We start from the raw sequence: 20,341 nt of genomic DNA, 5'->3' as shown, positions 1-20,341 counted from the left end.
TTAAGCTAATCAGCATTCAGGGCTCGAACCACCTGGTTTATAATATTGTATAATGCTGCGTCTGCCTCCCTACTGTGTACAATATTGCTATCTCCCCTCTCGTGGTCTAAGTAAGAATGCTATGTATCGGAACATTGTGTACCTCACCTCTGGTCACAGTGTAATGTATAAAACCTCCCTTTGTGGAGTGTTCCTCTCCTAGCCTTAAGAGTGTTAAGTATGATAATTGACTGCTAAGAGATACAGTAGTTCTTATATGAGGGATGATTTGATAAGAACTTGTTGAATCCACAGTGTGATAGACCCTACGGTATGTCCTTTTTACATTTTTATTTTACCTTTATTTTGACTGGGAAGATTGAGACCTAGGTCTCTTTTCCAAATGTGCCCTGTATAATACAATAATAAATACAAAATATATATACACTATATATACAAAAGGATGTGGACACCCCTTTAAATGAGTGGATTCTGCCGAACACACAGCCATGCAATGTCCATAGACAAACATTGGCAGTAGAATGGCCTTATTGACGAGCTCAGTGACTTTCTACGTGGCACCATCATAGGATGCCACCTTTCCAACATGTCAGTTCATAAAATGTCTGCCCTACTAGAGCTGTCCCGGTCAACTGTAAGTGCTGTTATTGTGAAGTGGAAATGTCTAGGAGCAACAATGGTTCAGCCGCGAAGTCGTAGGCCATACGAGCTCACAGAACAGACCGTCTGTCCTCGGTTGCAACACTCACTACCGAGTTCCAAACTGCCCCTGGAAGCAACGTTAACACAATAACTTTTCATTGGGAGCTTCATGAAATGGGTTTCCATGGCCGAGCAGCCGCACACAAGCCTAAGATCACCATGCACAATGCCAAACTTCGGCTGGAGTGGTGTAAAGCTTGCCACCATTGGAGCATTGGAAACGCGTTCTCTGGAGTGATGAATCACACTGACGAATCTGGGTTTGGCGGATGCCAGGAGAACACTACCTGCCCCAATGCATAGTGTGAAGTCCAACTGGAAAGTTTGGTGGAGGCGAAATAAAGGTCTGGGGCTGTTTTCAGTGAAGGGAAATCTTAATCATACAACAACATTTTATACGATTCTGTGCTACCAAAATTGTGGCAACAGTTTGGAAAAGGCCCTTACCTGTTTCAGCATGACAATGCCCCTGTGCACAAAGCGTGGTCCACACAGACATGGTTTGTCGAGATCGGTGTCGAAGAACTTGACTGGCCTGCACAGAGCCCTGACCTCAACCCCATCAAACACCTTTGGGATGAATTGGAACACCGACTGCAAGCCAGGCCTAATCGCCCAACATCAGTGTCCAACCTCACTAATGTTTTGGTTGCTAAATGGAAGCTAGTCCCCGCAGCACAGCATCACTTCTTGTTTTTTTATGAGAAATGTTACTGTGATAAAAATTCCAAAATGTCTGTATAAACAAAAAGCATACAGTTCTGACAGACATACAGTACGTATCCCACCAGACATGCCAGCAGTGGTCTCTTCACAGTCCCCAAGTCCAAAACAAATTGAAGGCAACGCATAGTATTGTATAGAGCTATGGTTACATGAAACACCCTTTCGTCTCAAATTACGAAAGCAAACAACAAAATCAGCTTGTAACGTCCTGACCAGAGTTCTTATGTGTTTTGCTTGTTTAGTGTTGGTCAGGACGTGAGCTGGGTGGGAATTCTATGTTGTGTGTCTAGTTCGTCTGTTTCTGTGTTCAGCCTAATATGGTTCTCAATCAGAGACAGCTGTCAATTGTTGTCCCTGATTGAGAATCATATATAGGTGGCTTGTTTTGTGTTGGGGATTGTGGGTGGTTGTTTCCTGTGTCAGTGTTTGTGCCACACAGGACTGTGACGGTTAGTTCGTTTGTTATTTTGTATCGTGTCTATGTCTAACGTTAGTAGCTTGTGTATTGCACTTTCGTTTGTAGCTTCACGGTCGTTTGGTGTTTTGTATTAGTTTGTCAGTATCTTGTCTTTGTGTTTATTAAATTCATGGAAAATTACCACGCTGCACATTGGTCCTCCGATCCTTCTCTCCTCTCCTCGTCCGAGGAGGAGGAAGAGCTAGACTGCCGTTACAGAACCACCCACCTAACTCGGACCAAGCAGCGTGAGTACGAGCAGCAGCGGCCCACTACACAGGAATCCTGGACATGGGAGGAAATTCTGGAGGGTAAAGGACACTGGGCTCACATTGGAGAATATCGCCGCTCTCGGGAAGAGATGGAGGCAGCTAAAGCCCAGGAGCGGTGGTATGAGGAGGCAGCACGTAAGCGAGGCTGGAAACCCGAGAGGAAATCCCAAAAATGTCTTGGGGGGGGGGGGGGGGGGGGGGGCTAAAGGGTAGTGTGGCGAAGTCAGGTAGGAGACCTGCGCCCACTTCCCATGCTTACCGTGGAGAGCGGGAGTACGGGCAGACACCGTGTTATGCGGAAGAGCGCACGGTGTCTCCTGTACGTGTGCATAGCCCGGTGCGGGTTATTCCACCTCCCCGCACTGGGTGGGCTAGATTGAGCATTGAGCCAAGTGCCATGAAGCCGGCTCAACATATCTGGCCTCCAGTACGTCTCCTCGGGCCGGTGTACATGGCACCAGCCTTACGTATGGTGTCCCCGGTTCGCCAACACAGCCCAGTGCGGGTTATTCCACCTCCCCGCACTGGACGGGCTACGGGGAGCATTCAACCAGGTAAGGTTGGGCAGGCTCGGTGCTCAAGGGAGCCAGTACGCCTGCACGGTCCGGTATATCCGGCGCCACTTTCCCGCCCCAGCCCAGTACCACCAGTGCCTACACCACGCACCAGGCTTCTAGTGCGTCTCCAGAGCCCTGTTCCTCCTCCACGCACTCTCCCTGTGGTGCATGTCTCCAGCCCAGTGCCTCCAGTTCCGGAACCACGCATCAAGCCTCCTGTGCGTCTCCAGAGCCCTGTACGCACTGTTCCTTCTCCCCGCACTAGCCTTGAGGTGCGTGCCCTCAGTCCGGTACCACCAGTTCCGGCACCACGCACCAGGCCTATAGTGCGTTTTGAGAAACCAGTGTGCCCTGTTCCTGCTCCCCGCACTAGCCTTGAGGTGCGTGTCTCCAGTCCGGTACCACCAGTTCCGGCACCACGCACCAGGCCTACTGTGCGCCTCAGCAGGTCAGAGTCGGCCGTCTGCCCAATGCCGCCTGCACTGCTTGTCTGCTCAACGCCGCCTGCACTGCTCGTCTGCCCAGCGCCGTCTGAGCCATCTGTCTGCCCAGCGCCGTCTGAGCCATCTGTCTGCCCAGCGCCGTCTGAGCCATCTGTCTGCCCAGCGCCGTCTGAGCCATCTGTCTGCACAGCGCCATCTGAGCCATCCGTCTGCCACGAGCCATTAGAGCCACCCGTCTGTCCCGAGCCATTAGAGCCGTCCGTCAGTCAGGAGCCGCTAGAGCCGTCCGTCAGTCAGGAGCCGCCAGAGCCGCCAGCCAGTCATGAGCCGCCAGAGCCGCCAGCCAGTCAGGAGCTGCCAGAGCCGCCAGCCAGTCAGGAGCTGCCAGAGCCGCCAGCCAGTCAGGAGCCGCCAGAGCCGCCAGCCAGTCAGGAGCCGCCAGAGCCGCCAGCCAGTCAGGAGCTGCCAGAGCCGCCAGCCAGTCAGGAGCTGCCAGAGCCGCCAGCCAGTCAGGAGCAGCCAGAGCCGCCAGCCAGTCAGGAGCTGCCAGAGCCGCCAGCCAGTCAGGAGCTGCCAGAGCCGCCAGCCAGTCAGGAGCTGCCAGAGCCGCCAGCCAATCAGGAGCTGCCAGAGCTGCCCTCCAGTCATGAGCTGCCCTCCAGTCATGAGCTGCCCTCCAGTCCAGAGCTGCCACTCAGTCCGGAGCTGCCACTCAGTCCGGAGCTGCCTCTCTGTCCGGAGTTGCCCCTCTGTCCTGAGCTACCTCTCTGTCCTGAGCTACCTCTCTGTCCTGAGCTACCTCTCTGTCCTGAGCTACCTCTCTGTCCTGAGCTACCTCCTAAATCATGTGGGGGCCTTGGGGAGGATTCTTAGGCCAAGGTCGTGGGCGAGGGTCGCCACTCAAAGGACGCTAAGGAGGGGGACAAAGACAGTGGTGGAGTGGTGTCCTCGTCCACCGCCGGAGCCGCCACCGCGGACAGATGCCCACCCAGACCCTCCCCTTGAGTTTTAGGGGTGCGTTCGGAGTCCGCACCTCAGGGGGGTCCTGACCAGAGTTCTTATGTGTTTTGCTTGTTTAGTGTTGGTCAGGACGTGAGCTGGGTGGGAATTCTATGTTGTGTGTCTAGTTCGTCTGTTTCTGTGTTCAGCCTAATATGGTTCTCAATCAGAGACAGCTGTCAATCATTGTCCCTGATTGAGAATCATATATAGGTGGCTTGTTTTGTGTTGGGGATTGTGGGTGGTTGTTTCCTGTGTCAGTGTTTGTGCCACACAGGACTGTGACGGTTAGTTCGTTTGTTATTTTGTATCGTGTCTATGTCTAACGTTAGTAGCTTGTGTATTGCACTTTCGTTTGTAGCTTCACGGTCGTTTGGTGTTTTGTATTAGTTTGTCAGTATCTTGTCTTTGTGTTTATTAAATTCATGGAAAATTACCACGCTGCACATTGGTCCTCCGATCCTTCTCTCCTCTCCTCGTCCGAGGAGGAGGAAGAGCTAGACTGCCGTTACACAGCTTTAAAAAACGAATAAAACAATACCTCACAGCCTTTACCCTATCTGACCTAAACAAGTATTTGATACACTGCCGATTTTACAGGTTTTCCTACTTACAAAGCATGTAGAGGTCTGTATTTTTTATCATAGGTACACTTCAACTCTGAGAGATGGAATCTAAAACAAAAATCCAGAAAATCACATTGTATGATTTTTAAGTAATTAATTTGCATTTTATTGCATGACATAAGTATTTGATCACCTACCAACCAGTAAGAATTCCAGCTCTCACAGACCTGTTAGTTTTTCTTTAAGAAGCCCTCCTGTTCTCCACTCATTACCTGTATTAACTGCACCTTTTTGAATTCGTTACCTGTATAAAAGACACCTGTACACACACTCAATCAAACAGACTCCAACCTCTCCACAATGGCCAAGACCAGAGAGCTGTGTAAGGACATCAGGGATAAAATTGTAGACCTGCACAAGGCTGGGATGGGCTACAGGACAATAGGCAAGCAGCTTGGTGAGAAGGCAACAACTGTTGGCACAATTATTAGAAAATGGAAGAAGTTCAAGATGACGGTCAATCACCCTCGGTCTGGGGCTCCATGCAAGATCTCACCTCATGGGGCATCAATGATCATGATGAAGGTGAGGGATCAGCCCAGAACTACACGGCAGGACCTGGTCAATGACCTGAAGAGAGCTGGGACCACAGTCTCAAAGAAAACCATTAGTAACACACTACGCCGTCATGAATTAAAATCCTGCAGCGCACGCAAGGTCCCCCTGCTCAAGCCAGCGCATGTCCAGACCCGTCTGAAGTTTGCCAATGACCATCTGGATGATCCAGAGGAGGAATGGGAGAAGGTCATGTGGTCGGATGAGACAAAAATAGAGCTTTTTGGTCTAAACTCCACTCGCCGTGTTTGGAGGAAGAAGAGGGATGAGTACAACCCCAAGAACACCATCCCAACCGTGAAGCATGGAGGTGGAAACATCATTCTTTGGGGATGCTTTTCTGCAAAGGGGACAGGACTACTGCACCGTATTGAGGGGAGGATGGATGGGGCCATGTATCGCGAGATCTTGGCCAACAACCTCCTTCCCTCAGTAAGAGCATTGAAGATGGGTCGTGGCTGGGTCTTCCAGCATGACAACGACCCGAAACACACAGCCAGGGCAACTAAGGAGTGGCTCCGTAAGAAGCATCTCAAGGTCCTGGAGTGGCCTAGCCAGTCTCCAGACCTGAACCCAATAGAAAATCTTTGGAGGGAGCTGAAAGTCCGTATTGCCCAGCGACAGCCCCGAAACCTGAAGGATCTGGAGAAGGTCTGTATGGAGGAGTGGGCCAAAATCCCTGCTGCAGTGTGTGCAAACCTGGTCAAGAACTACAGGAAACGTATGATCTCTGTAATTGCAAACAAAGGTTTCTGTACCAAATATTAAGTTCTGCTTTTCTAAAAAGGCAATACATGGGGTATGGTTGCATAAGTGTATTTTGGAAAATGCAATTATCCACTATAGTGTGGAGGGATCACAAAAATATCTTATCACTTCTCTCTGTGTGTGTGTGTGCACGTGTGGAGGGATCACAAACACATGTCCATCTGATCGCTTCTCTCCCGGTACCAAATCATATTAGTGTAATACGCTGCAGGAATTGTATTGTGCTCCAAGCAGCCCATGAGACACTGAGAAGAGGGCACAGAGATGAATCAGCTCATATTTCACCCGTTTTCCTTTGCATGTGTCCCCTCGGAGGTAATATGAAATGGGCTATGAAATAGAATAAAATTCATTCTCATTTGATCAAATGTTAAATAGCTGTACACATCGGAGTACAATACATCATGTAGAATGGGGAGATTGGTAGAAGAAATGCCACAGATGGTCGGATTGTCATTGTCTTTCTGAGTAGCTGGAATAAGAAAACATCTACAGTATTTAGTTGAGTAGCAGTGGTTTATCTGCTGTGATTGGTAGTGGTGGGGTAAAATAAGGGTCTTTACTGAATAGAGGTCTTAGCTACAATAGGAATCGATCGTCCCAAGTAAATCCTACTTCACTTACTGTAGTTCAAACCCAATGTGTCCTATCATAGCTGACACCCAATTCTTTCTGCAGACATATTGGAATCCCGTTCTATCACTCAAAGCCTTTTAACCCCCCATTCAAGTAGGATAAAGAGAGACGAGCCCGTGTGTGAGTAAACACAGGTTCCCGGAGTGAGAGAAGAGAGTGATGGAGACAGCCAGGGACGGAGGAGGATTCACTGAGATGGGGGGATGAAGGGAAGGTAGCATGGAGGACAGCTGCACTGATGATGTATGGCGTGGCTTAATCAATAAAGATCTAACATTAGAGCTTGGCTGGAAATGGGTTGTAGTGAAAGGCTGTTGTGTGCAGTGTGTGAAGGGATTGCTGGGGCAGGAGAAAGGTGAGCATCGGAGGCTCAAGCAAGGATATACATTCATATCAGTCACAGTGCAGAAGATGACTGGTGTTATTTTCCCCAATAGCATACTAACTGTATACATCCGCATCCTAGAGAGAGAGAGAGAGCGGAAGAGAGAGAGAGCGGAAGAGAGAGAGAGAGAGAGAGAGAGAGAGAGAGAGAGAGAGAGAGAGAGAGAGAGAGAGAGAGAGCGGAAGAGAGAGGGAATCTTGAGGTGTTATAGCCAGAGCCTTGAGACTCTGATAAAACCTATTGTATGGGTATATGACGAATCTGTGTCTACAGTGGTGTGTTGATATAACCATGTCTGTGTTCAGCTGGTGAATGTGTTGATAAACACAATGAATTATGTTCTCTGTCTCTTTACAGTGAATACATACTGTACATTCTCAGTTCTGTATAAAAATAGTATAAAGAAAAAAAACATGTTCTCAGCTTATGGGGAAGGGGAACAGGTTTTTCCTTTAGCAAAGAAATGTAAAACCCTCCTTTTCCTCTTCTTGAACTTTCCTTTATCAATACCCAGTGTGTATCTGGGTCAGGGTCGCGTTGCCCCTGCCTGGCTCTCCTTCAATGGTGGAAGCAGAGTGGAGCACACCTAACACTGTGAGACTAGGCTGCCATAGTGGTGTGCAATTTCCCTGCCTCCTGTCACCCCATTGAATTCCCCTCTCCTTATTTGTAGGCTGTGTGATTGGCATTGTTGCCGCACTCTTTGTCTGTCTGTTCCTGTGTCTCCAAGTCATCTCTGACTGCTCTTCAACTTCCCCACTCTGATTTAAACAGTCACTCATTAATCCTTTATCTATCACCTTTGTTCTTCTAAATACATGCATTGTGGGTCTTGGGACACACCAGGCGTATCTCCGCTCACAGAATGTTTATTGGGAGCAAGGTGACAAATGAAATCGCTCAATTAAAGAATTCAAATGTACGTCATTGTCAATGCACACTATCAGTGTGATTTGTAGGAGCTTTTTAAAGGCCTTATCTTTTGAGAGAGGGTCCTCTTTTTTTCATTTTCTCTTTTCAATGTACTTTTGAACCGACATACTTACTATCAAAAGAAGGCCCTTGAACATTTCAAAAGGAGTTATGCAAAGCAAGGAAGGACACAAAGTTAGTCAAATGGAAGTTGAAAATGGAAGTTGAATCTACCTTTTTACCTCTTTCTACCATTGTATTGTGCACAATGTCTAATATTAAAGAAGTCTCGAGGTATTGCTCGCCTGTGGTAGAGTATCTTATGATAAGCTGTATACCACACTATCTACCAAGAGAGTTCTCATCCATATTATTCGTAGCCGTCTATTTAGCACCACAGACCGATGCTGGCACTAAGACCGCACTCAACCAACCCTATAAGGCCATAAGCAAACAAGAAAATGCTCATCCAGAAGCGGCGCTCCTAGTGGCCAGGGACTTTAATGCAGGCAAACTTAAATCAGTTTTACCAAATTTCTACCAGCATGTCACATGTGCAACCAGAGGAAAAATAAACTCTAGACCACCTTTACGCCACACACAGAGACGCATACACAGCTCTCCCCCGCCCTCCATTTGTCAAATCTGACCATAATTCTAAATCAAATCAAATCAAATCAAATTTTATTTGTCACATACACATGGTTAGCAGATGTTAATGCGAGTGTAGCGAAATGCTTGTGCTTCTAGTTCCGACAATGCAGTAATAACCAACAAGTAATCTAACATAACAATTCCACAACTACTACCTTATACACACAAGTGTAAAGGGATAAAGAATATGTACATAAAGATATATGAATGAGTGATGGTACAGAACGGCATAGGCAAGATGCAGTAGATGGTATAGAGTACAGTATATACATATGAGATGAGTAATGTAGGGTATGTAAACATAAAGTGGCATAGTTTAAAGTGGCTAGTGATACATGTATTACATAAAGATGGCAAGATGCAGTAGATGATATAGAGTACAGTATATACATATACATATGAGATGAGTAATGTAGGGTATGTAAACATTATATTAAGTGGCATTGTTTAAAGTGGCTAGTGGTAAATTTTTACATAATTTCCATCAATTCCCATTATTAAAGTGGCTGGAGTTGAGTCAGTATGTTGGCAGCGGCCACTAAATGTTAGTGGTGGCTGTTTAACAGTCTGATGGCCTTGAGATTCCTGCTTACAAGCAAAAACTAAAGCAGGAAGTACCAGTGACTTGCTCAATACGGAAGTGGTCAGATGACGCGGATGCTACACTACAGGACTGTTTTGCTAGCATTTTTTAGAAATGTTCCGGGATTCATGCAATGGCATTGAGGAGTATACCACCTCAGTCATCGGCTTCATCATTAAGCGCACCGACCATGTCATCCCCACAGTGACCATACGTACATATCCCAACCAGAAGCCATGGATTACAGGCAATATCCGCATTGAGCTAAAGGCTAGAGCTGCTGCTTTCCGGGACCGAAATCCGGATGTTTATAATAAATCCCGCTATGCCCTCAGACGAACCATCAAACAAGCAAAGCGTCAATACAGGATTAAGATTGAATCCTATTACACCTGCTCTGACACTCGTCGGATGTGGCAGGGCTTGAAAACTATTACGGACTACAAAGGGAAACCGAGACACAAGCTGCCCAGTGACGCGAGCCTACCAGATGAGCTAAAGGCCTTTTATGCTCGCTTCGAGGCAAGCAACACTGAAGCATGCACGAGAGCACCAGCTGTTCTGGATGACTGTGTGATTATGCTCTCGGTAGCCGATGTCAGCAAGACCTTTAAACACGTCAACATTCACAAAGCCGCGGGGCCAGACGGATTACCAGGAGCCAAGTGTCTTCACTGACATTTTCAACCTCTACCTGACCGAGTCTGTAATACCTACATGTTTCAAGCAGACCACCGTAGTCTCTGTGCCCAAGGAATCAAAGGGAATCTGCCTAAATGATTACCGCCCCGTAGCACTCACATCGGTAGCCATGAAAGGCTGGTCATGGCTCACATCAACAGCATCGTCCCGGATACCCTAGAACCACTCCAACTTGCATACCGCCCCAACAGATCCACAGATGACGCAATCTCAATCGCACTCAACACTGCCTTTTCCCACCTGGACAAAAGAAACACCTATGTGATAATGCTGTTCATTGACTACAACTCAGCGTTCAACACCATAGTGCCCACGAAGCTCATCACTAAGCTAAGGACCCTGGGACTTAACACCTCCCTCTGCAACTGGATCCTGGACTTCCTGACAGGCCGCACCCAGGTGGTAAGGGTAGGCAACAACATGTCTGCCACGCTGATCCTCAACACTGGGGCCCCTCAGGGGTGTGTACTTAGTCCCCTCCTGTACTCCCTGTTCACCCACGACTGTGTGGCCGAACACGACTCCAACACCATCATTACATTTGCTGACTACACAACAGTGGTAGGCCTGATCACCGACAATGATGAGACAGCCTATAGGGAGGAGGTCAGAGTACTGGCAGTGTGGTGCCAGGACAACAACCTCTCCCTCAATGTGAGCAAGACAAAGGAGCTGATCGTGGACTACAGGAAAAGGCGGGCCGAACAGGCCCCAATTAACATAGACGGGGCTGTAGTGGATCGGGTCGAGAGTTTCAAGTTCGTTGGCGTCCACATCACCAACAAACTAACATGGTCCAAGCACACCAAAACAGTCGTGAAGAAGGCACAACAAAACCTTTTCCCCCTCAGGAGACTGAAAAGATTTGGCATGGGTCCCTAGATCCTCAGAAAGTTCTACAGCTGCACCATCAAGAGCATCCTGACCGGTTGCATCCCGGCCTGGTATGGCAACTGCTCGGCATCTGACCGTAAGGCACTACAGAGGGTAGTGCGTACGGCCCAGTACATCACTGGCGCCAAGCTTCCTGCCATCTAGGACCTATATAATAGGCGGTGTCAGAGACTCCAGTCAATTGTCAGAGACTCCAGTCACCCAAGTCATAGACTGTTTTCTCTGCTACGGCATGGCAAGTGGTACCGGAGCGCCAAGTCTAGGACCAAAAGGCTTCTTAACAGCTTCTACCCCCAAGCCATAAGACTGCTGAACAATTAATCAAATGGCCACCAGACTATTTACATTGACCCCCCCCTCCATTTGTTTTGTACACTGCTGCTACTCGCTGTTTATTATCTATGCATAGTCACTTCACCCCTACCTACATGTACAAATTACCTCAACTAACCTGTACCCCCACACACGGACTCGATACCGGTACCCCCTGTATATAGCCTTGTTATTGTTATGTTATTGTGTTATTTTTACTATTTTTTTGCTTTAGTTTATTTGGTAAATATTTTCTTAACTCTTCTTGAACTGCGCTGTTGGTTAAGGGCTTGTACGTAAGCATTTCACGCTAAGGTCTACACTTGTATTCGGCGCATTTGACAAATAAAGTTTGATTTGATATGTATTGTATTAACTGCTGTATAAAGGTTGTGATGGGTCAGTAGTGCTGTGATGGGGATGGTCAGTGTGAGGTCTGTTGTCTCTCTGCTGCTCACTCAGGTCAGTGCTGTGATGGGGATGGTCAGTGTGAGGTCTGTTGTCTCTCTGGTGCTCACTCGGGTCAGTGCTGTGATGGGGATGGTCAGTGTGAGGTCTGTTGTCTCTCTGCTGCTCACTCGGGTCAGTGCTGTGATGGGGATGGTCAGTGTGAGGTCTGTTGTCTCTCTGGTGCTCACTCAGGTCAGTGCTGTGATGGGGATGGTCAGTGTGAGGTCTGTTGTCTCTCTGGTGCTCACTCAGGTCAGTGCTGTGATGGGGATGGTCAGTGTGAGGTCTGTTGTCTCTCTGGTGCTCACTCAGGTCAGTGCTGTGATGGGGATGGTCAGTGTGAGGTCTGTTGTCTCTCTGGTGCTCACTCGGGTCAGTGCTGTGATGGGGATGGTCAGTGTGAGGTCTGTTGTCTCTCTGGTGCTCACTCAGGTCAGTGCTGTGATGGGGATGGTCAGTGTGAGGTCTGTTGTCTCTCTGGTGCTCACTCAGGTCAGTGCTGTGATGGGGATGGTCAGTGTGAGGTCTGTTGTCTCTCTGGTGCTCACTCAGGTCAGTGCTGTGATGGGGATGGTCAGTGTGAGGTCTGTTGTCTCTCTGGTGCTCACTCAGGTCAGTGCTGTGATGGGGATGGTCAGTGTGAGGTCTGTTGTCTCTCTGCTGCTCACTCGGGTCAGTGCTGTGATGGGGATGGTCAGTGTGAGGTCTGTTGTCTCTCTGGTGCTCACTCAGGTCAGTGCTGTGATGGGGATGGTCAGTGTGAGGTCTGTTGTCTCTCTGCTGCTCACTCAGGTCAGTGCTGTGATGGGGATGGTCAGTGTGAGGTCTGTTGTCTCTCTGGTGCTCACTCAGGTCAGTGCTGTGATGGGGATGGTCAGTGTGAGGTCTGTTGTCTCTCTGCTGCTCACTCGGGTCAGTGCTGTGATGGGGATGGTCAGTGTGAGGTCTGTTGTCGCTGCTGCTCACTCAGGTCAGTGCTGTGATGGGGATGGTCAGTGTGAGGTCTGTTGTCTCTCTGCTGCTCACTCAGGTCAGTGCTGTGATGGGGATGGTCAGTGTGAGGTCTGTTGTCGCTGCTGCTCACTCAGGTCAGTGCTGTGATGGGGATGGTCAGTGCTGTGCCATTAGACACAGGGAGGGAAACTAGCAGGAGACCAAGATCTTAGAGATCTCCTCTCTCTCTCTCTCTCTCTCTCTCTCTCTCTCTCTCTCTCTCTCTCTCTCTCTCTCTCTCTCTCTCTCTCTTTCTCTTTTTTTTTCTCTCTCTCTTTCTCTCTCTCTTTTCTCTCTCTCTCTCTCTTTCTTGTTCTGTCTTACATCTCTCTCTCTCTCTCTCCCTTTATTATAGAAAGGAATAAATAGTTTGATAAATTGCACTTGAACTGATAGTAAAAGCTTCAAACTGTTTGTTCTGTTTCCTCTGTTTCCCAACGGTTGTCTTCTCGAGGGCAGGTTAGTCTGTCGCGTGTCACCTGGTGACTGTCACACCTCACACACCACCATTGTTTCACTCAGCGCTCAAAAACATTAAAGGCACAATCAGGGATTTCAATAGCCTGGGCCTCTGTCTTTGGTAAGCTGAAGGATGGGTCACGGTTAATGTAAACATTTTCAAATTCGTAGAGCTATGGATGCAAGGACTTGATCCATGAGATCAACGTCATCATTTGATTGATTGTTATAAATGATATTCCCCGTCGTAGTACAAGTGTCTGTTTTACCCTATCATAACCCACAATCCAAGGTTGTATTACTCTATCCATTGTTTATCCATCCATCACATTTTATCACAACAACCATTTGTAAATCAACAGTTGTTACAACAGCTGTTCCAAGTTGTTCTAAGTTCTTTGCAGTAGGTTTTTGTCATTTTAGTCGGTAAACAATTATTTTTGTTGTTTAAAAATATGTTTAATTAATGACCATTGAACCACATTAAATCTTATAGATGGTGTATTTAAAGAACAAAATAATCAATCATCAATAATAATCAACCTTATCTCTGGTTCTATCTGACATTGTCACGTTCCTGACCTTATTTCCTTTGTTAAGTATTGTTTAGTTGGTCAGGACGTGAGCTGGGTGGGCATTCTATGTTATGTGTTTCTATGTTGGGTTCATTGTATTAGCCTGATATGGTTCTCAATCAGGGGCAGGTGTTTTACGTTTCCTCTGATTGAGAACCATATTAAGGTAGGCTGTTCTCACTGTTTGTTTGTGGGTGATTGTTGCTGTGTCTGTGTTTGTTCGCCACACGGTACTGTTTCGTTTCGTTCCTGTTCATGGTTTATGTTCTCAAGTTCAGGTCTGTTCACGTTATTTTGTATTTTGTCAGTGTTCTGTTTAGTTGGATAATTCATTAAAATTCAACATCATGAACATTCACCACGCTGCGCCTTGGTCCTCCTCTCTTCCACCTAAAGACGAGCGTTACAGACATGTTTCTTTGTTTGAAGCAATATTTGCCCTTTTTCCACTAATACAATTTAAAGATTTAATCTACCAAAGCAATTATTTTGAGCAATTATCTACTCTTACATCATGAGTAAAGCTTTTTGGGAGAAGTAGCCGGGTTATTGCTAGGAGCGATGTGTTATTGTTGGGTTTGTTCTTCTTTGGCTTTGAAATAATGTTCTTCATGAGTTTTTAATGTCTTTTTCTTGTTTCCCTCCTTTCGATAACAAATCACACTATAATCTATCCCACGGCTATATTTCCACTTTACTTCTTCTCTTCTGTGGCCCCCTCAAGTCTAAAAGCTGCCTCTTAGAAGCACATCAGGAGCAGAGTGACTTCTCAAATGATTTGTTCGTTGCTGTGGAAAGTTGCCATGGCTTCTTTCAGAGTTGGAGGGACTATAAAGAGACTCATAAATAGAGATATGGATGGTTGGATGGCTGAAAGGGTGATCACCTTTAGTATGTAGAGAAAGGAAATAACAATAGTGGGAAGAGGCAGGATGATGTAATGAATAAGAGATGGGTCATTAACAGCAGACTGAAGGTAGGAGGAGGAGGGGGATGGGAGAGAGAAGATAGGAGGGGGATGGGAGATGGAAGGTAGGAGGAGCAGGGAGATGGGAGAGGGAAAGTAGGAGGGGGATGGGAAAGGGAAGGTATGAGGAGGGGGAGGGGGATGGGAGATGGAAGGTAGGAGGAGCAGGGGGATGGGAGAGGGAAAGTAGGAGGTGGGGGATGGGAGAGGGAAGGTAGGAGGAGGAGGGGGATGGGAGAGGGAAGGTAGGAGGAGGAGGGGGATGGGAGAGGGAAGGTAGGAGGAGGAGGGGGAGGGGGAAGGGAGATGGAAGGTAGGAGGAGCTGGGAGATGGAAGGTGGGAGGAGGAGGATGGGAGAGGGGAGGTAGGAGGGGGATGGGAGATGGAAGGTAGGAGGAGCAGGGGGATGGGAGAGGGAAGGTAGGAGGAGGAGGAGGGGGAGGGGGAAGGGAGACGGAAGGTAGGAGGAGCAGGGGGATGGGAGAGGGAAGGGAGGAGGAGGAGGATGGGAGAGGGAAGGTAGGAGGAGGAGGGGGATGGGAGAGGGAAGGTAGGAGGAGGAGGATGGGAGAGGGAAGGTAGGAGGAGGAGTGGGATGGGAGAGGGGAGGTAGGAGGGGGATGGGAGATGGAAGGTAGGAGGAGCAGGGAGATGGGAGATGGAAGGTGGGAGGAGGAGGATGGAAGAGGGAATGTAGGAGGAGGAGGGGGATGGGAGAGGGGAGGTAGGAGGGGGATGGGAGAGGGAAGGTAGGAGGAGGAGGGGGATGGGAGAGGGAAGGTAGGAGGAGGGGGATGGGAGAGGGAAGGTAGGAGGGGGATGGGAGAGGGAAGGTAGGAGGAGGAGGGGGATGGGAGAGGGAAGGTAGGAGGAGGAGGGGGATGGGAGAGGGAAGGTAGGATGAGGGGGATGGGAGAGGGGAGGTAGGAGGAAGAGGGGGATGGGAGAGGGAAGGTAGGAGGGGGATGGGAGAGGGAAGGTAGGAGGTATGAGGGGGATGGGAGAGGGGAGGTAGGAGGAAGAGCCTGATAGGGTTTAGTTGTAAGTAAAACAGATTCATGTGTGGAAAACAGGGACAGGTGTCAGGAAGCAGAGCACTCACCATTTTTACCTTGTTTATCTCAATTTAATTTAGAGGCTGATGCTGTACAGAAAGTTCCAGATTGTGCTTCTTAGTACTGACTGTGTAGAGGACTGTTCCATTACAAAGTGGAACATTTTCTAGAGCTAATGCTTTGATCTTATCAGTGCAAATGTAGGAATTAGTACGGACCCAGTTCAAATACACTGCCACAATACCATACCATCTATACCCCAGCCTGCCTAATGTTCCATGGCTTTAGCTCTGTATCTAGTGATAATGAGGGTCATACAATCATTTAAAGTGCGGCACACACTGTTCCCAGATCAGCCGTATTCTTTAACTGTTATTGACTCTGTTACTTATTTACAGATATTGTGGTATAGCAGGCAATTATGTGTACTTTAAAGCCAGATGTTAATGAAGGGTAGAGCCTACAGTAAATATGTTATGGGACATGGGTGTTTAATGGTAATGGTTGTCTGCAGATAGGAGTAATCAATCTCTTTAGCCTCCCTACTGCCACTTTAATGGGAAGTGCATTGTGTAAAGTTTTCTCACTGCATTCGGTTGCAAATACGTTTCTTACCCAATGGTGCATTTTACTCTCCTTGGTGTTTTTTTTGCATTTTATCCAGCATGTTCATGTATACAAAGAGTTGGCTGACAGATCTACAGTGTGTGTGTGCAAACGCGCGTGTCTGAGAGAAATATCAACAGAGAGAAAGATGCTCCATCACCATAGCAACAAAGAGCAACGTTTCCTATGTGCTAAGAGTGTATGGTTGCTAACGGGGGGTGTGTGTGTGTGTGTGTGTGTGTGTGTGTGTGTGTGTGTGTGTGTGTGTGTGTGTGTGTGTGTGTGTGTGTGTGTGTGTGTGTGTGTGTGTGTGTGTGTGTGTCTGACTGACTGACTGACTGACTGACTGACTGACTGACTGACTGACTGACTGACTGACTGACTGACTGACTGACTGACTGACTGACTGACTGAGGGACCACTATGTGGGGTCCTGGTTTTCATCTACAGTATTAAAACCCTGTGAAGACTCCCACCAGTAAGGAGATTTGTATTGTGACCTTTCAGTTTCATCTGTGTACATGTGGCAGAGCACCTGTGTGTGCTGGGCTTCTGTTTTCATCCTGTGTCTGGGTCATCCAGCGCTGCCTTCCTCTACGCCACTTTCTGTACGATGGAAGAACAGAAGATGTGGCCAATCTCTCATGAGGGGGTCTACCAGGAAATTAGATTTCTTGATGACAGTGTGTATGTGTGCGTGCATGCCAGACTGCGTGCGTGCGCAAATTTGTGTGTGTGTGTGTGTGTGTTCATATGCATGCTTCCATGGAGTGCACTCACTACTCTTGTGTTTGTTTTGCATGTTATCCCATGTGACTGAGTTCCTTCCTGTGTGCATGTGTGAACTGTATGTGTCCATATACCGATATAGGATCTTAATGGCATATGGAGGTGTGCATTTCAGGCGTTGGCTGTGTGTGTACTATGTGGTCTGTCTGGCAGTAGGGACTGAGGGGGGTGAGGGAGGAGAGAGCAGTAATTATGGACTCTTCATATTCAGCAGAACAGAGGGAAGTCATTTGTTGCTCTATATTTAATCAGCAGAGATAATGAGGCTGACTGCAGCTGCCATGGCAGGCTGACTGACTGGGGAAGACACACAGCGACATCATTTCCTCCCGTCTTTAATATAACCTAACCACACTGTTATTTATTTCCCAACTTATTTCTGCTGTTCCTATAACCATTATCACCTCTCTCTGTGTGTCTCTCTCTCCACCTCTATTCTCTCACTCCACTCTCCTCTTTTCCATTCTCGCTCTCTGTTGTCTCATTTCTTTCCTTTTATTTTCCCATATCTATCTACCTCTCCCTCAATCTCCACTACTCCCCCTCCCTTTACTTTGGTATTCACCTGTTACCCATCTTCCTCTTCACTGGTCATTCTCCATCCATCTCTCCCTCTCTCTATCCCTCCCTCTCTCTATCCCTCCCTCTCTCTATCCCTCCCTCTCTCCATCCCTCCCTCTCTCCATCCCTCCCTCTCTCCATCCCTCCCTCTCTCCATCCCTCCGTCTCTCTCTATCCCTCCCTCTCTCTACCCCTCCGTCTCTGTCTCTCTATCCCTCCCTCTCTCCATCCCTCCCTCTCTCCATCCCTCCCTCTCTCCATCCCTCCCTCTCTCCATCCCTCCCTCTCTCAGGGTGCAGGTAGAATTCTATGTGAATGAAAACACTTTCAAGGAGCGCCTCAAGCTGTTCTTCATCAAAAACCAAAGATCCAGTGAGTTGTTAATGTTCAGACAGGGAGTTCCTACTTATTGTCCTATAGACTGGCTGTCATTACATAATCCTTTCTGTTTGGGTGTTCCTTCACATGATTGGTTGCTTCGTTAAGTGCTTTGTCGGTGGTGTTCCCTAAGTGGTTTTGACTGTGTGTGACGTGTTGTCCTCTTGCTCTAGGTATATTCCTGTATGTCTATATGCTCTGTATGTCCTATCAATGTCCACTGTGTCCCATTAATGTTCTCAATAACCTAATGGCTGTGTTTACACTGGCAGCCCAATTCTGATCTTTTACCCAATTATTGGCAAAAGATCTGATCGGATTGTTCAAAAGACCAATTAGTGGCAAAAGATCAGAATTGGGCTGCATGTGTAAACACAGGCATTGATTGATGATAATGTATTATGTTTAATTGATTAATTCATTGACTTTATTGATTTAGTCCTTTACTTGCTGTGGTTGGTTTATGTGCTGCAGGTCTGAGGGTGAGGCTGTTCAACTTCTCTCTGAAAGTATTGAGCTGTCTCCTCTACATGGTCAGAGTCCTACTGGACGACCCACAGGAGGAGAGACATGACTGGTGAGGAAGGGGGGGGTAAATAAGAGTGGCTTTAGTATTGGAGAGGGAGTGAGGAGTATTGGTGGAGAGGGAGTGGGGAGTATTGGTGGAGAGGGAGTGAGGAGTATTGGTGGAGAGGGAGTGAGGAGTATTGGTGGAGAGGGAGTGAGGAGTATCAGTGGAGAGGGAGTGAGGAGTATTGGTGGAGAGGGAGTGAGGAGTATTGGTGGAGAGTGAGTGAAGAGTATCAGTGGAGAGGGAGTGAGGAGTATCAGTGGAGAGGGAGTGAGGAGTATCAGTGGAGAGGGAGTTAGGAGTATTGGTGGAGAGGGAGTTAGGAGTATTGGTGGAGAGGGAGTGAGGAGTATTGGTGGAGAGGGAGTGAGGAGTATTGGTGGAGAGGAAGTGAGGAGTATTGGTGGAGAGGAAGTGAGGAGTATTGGTGGAGAGGAAGTGAGGAGTATTGGTGGAGAGGAAGTGAGGAGTATTGGTGGAGAGTGGTCAGTCAGTACTTACCATGGAGCAAGAGGGATATGTAAAGATGAGATGTAAGGGTTAGGTTTAAGGTAGTTTCGCTTGGCCAGGGGCTGGGAGATTGAGACCAGATGTAGGGAAGGACAGTGGAAAGGGAAAGAGTAGGGGCTAGAGAAATGGGTAATGTTGAGAACACCGGTGTTACAATTCTGGAGGAAACAGAGAGAGAGAAATTTGAGGTCATATAGGATGGGGTTGAGGAACACAGGTGTTGTTTCCCCCTGTAGTCTGGACTGTTCCAAACATGACACGTTTCAGTCCTCTTGTTGTGCATGTTTCCCCCTGTAGTCTGGACTGTTCCAAACATGACACGTTTCAGTCCTCTTGTTGTGCATGTTTCCCCCTGTAGTCTGGACTGTTCCAAACATGACACGTTTCAGTCCTCTTGTTGTGCATGTTTCCCGCTGTAGTCTGGACTGTTCCAAACATGACGCGTTTCAGTCCTCTTGTTGTGCATGTTTCCCCCTGTAGTCTGGACTGTTCCAAACATGACACGTTTCAGTCCTCTTGTTGTGCATGTTTCCCCCTGTAGTCTGGACTGTTCCAAACATGACACGTTTCAGTCCTCTTGTTGTGCATGTTTCCCCCTGTAGTCTGGACTGTTCCAAACATGACACGTTTCATTCCTCTTGTTGTGCATGTTTCCCCCTGTAGTCTGGACTGTTCCAAACATGACACTTTTCAGTCCTCTTGTTGTGCATGTTTCCCCCTGTAGTCTGGACTGTTCCAAACATGACACGTTTCAGTCCTCTTGTTGTGCATGTTTCCCCCTGTAGTCTGGACTGTTCCAAACATGACACGTTTCAGTCGTCTTGTTGTGCATGTTTCCCCCTGTAGTCTGGACTGTTCCAAACAGAATGCATCGGTCCACCCCAGCAGGACCCAGTTTGACTGGTAAGTTTACATGTTTATGTCCTATTCATCTTTAATGAGGAGCCAAGACTGGTCTGGGAGTCTAATACAGAGGGTCACAGAGATGTTCATCCTGTGTCCACTACAGAGCACTGTAATGAGACCATGTACAACAGACAGTTAATGACACTGTGAGTAATAGAGAGGTTGGAGATGTAGACATGGTACATTATGCAGGTTGACGTTTATTGTCATGACTCTTGCCCTGGAGGCAGAACTGAGCTATTTCCGCTAGATGGGTCAACTGCACAGAAAAAATAGGCTATATCCTAAAAATGTATGAAAACAAAAATGTGCTTTTGGTCTTAATTTAAAGTTATGG

The 20,341-nt window shown here is 47.7% G+C and overlaps 1 protein-coding gene across 1 annotated transcript in view; it reads left to right on the top strand.

Annotated features, from left to right (window-relative positions):
- The window catches only part of LOC120044052 (potassium channel subfamily T member 2), a 92,041-nt gene that overhangs the window by 13,261 nt on the left and 58,439 nt on the right, over positions 1 to 20,341 (top strand). Inside the window, exons 2-4 of the mRNA XM_038988642.1 lie at positions 17,932 to 18,011; positions 18,492 to 18,594; positions 19,945 to 20,001. Coding sequence (XP_038844570.1) covers positions 17,932 to 18,011; positions 18,492 to 18,594; positions 19,945 to 20,001 — 240 coding nt within the window. The remainder of the gene's footprint in view (positions 1 to 17,931; positions 18,012 to 18,491; positions 18,595 to 19,944; positions 20,002 to 20,341) is intronic.

Source organism: Salvelinus namaycush, chromosome 3 (assembly GCF_016432855.1).
Source record: "Salvelinus namaycush isolate Seneca chromosome 3, SaNama_1.0, whole genome shotgun sequence".
NCBI classification, from domain to species: Eukaryota; Metazoa; Chordata; class Actinopteri; order Salmoniformes; family Salmonidae; genus Salvelinus; species Salvelinus namaycush.
Note: the sequence above shows the minus strand (reverse complement) of the source record. Positions and strands in the feature narration are given on the sequence as shown.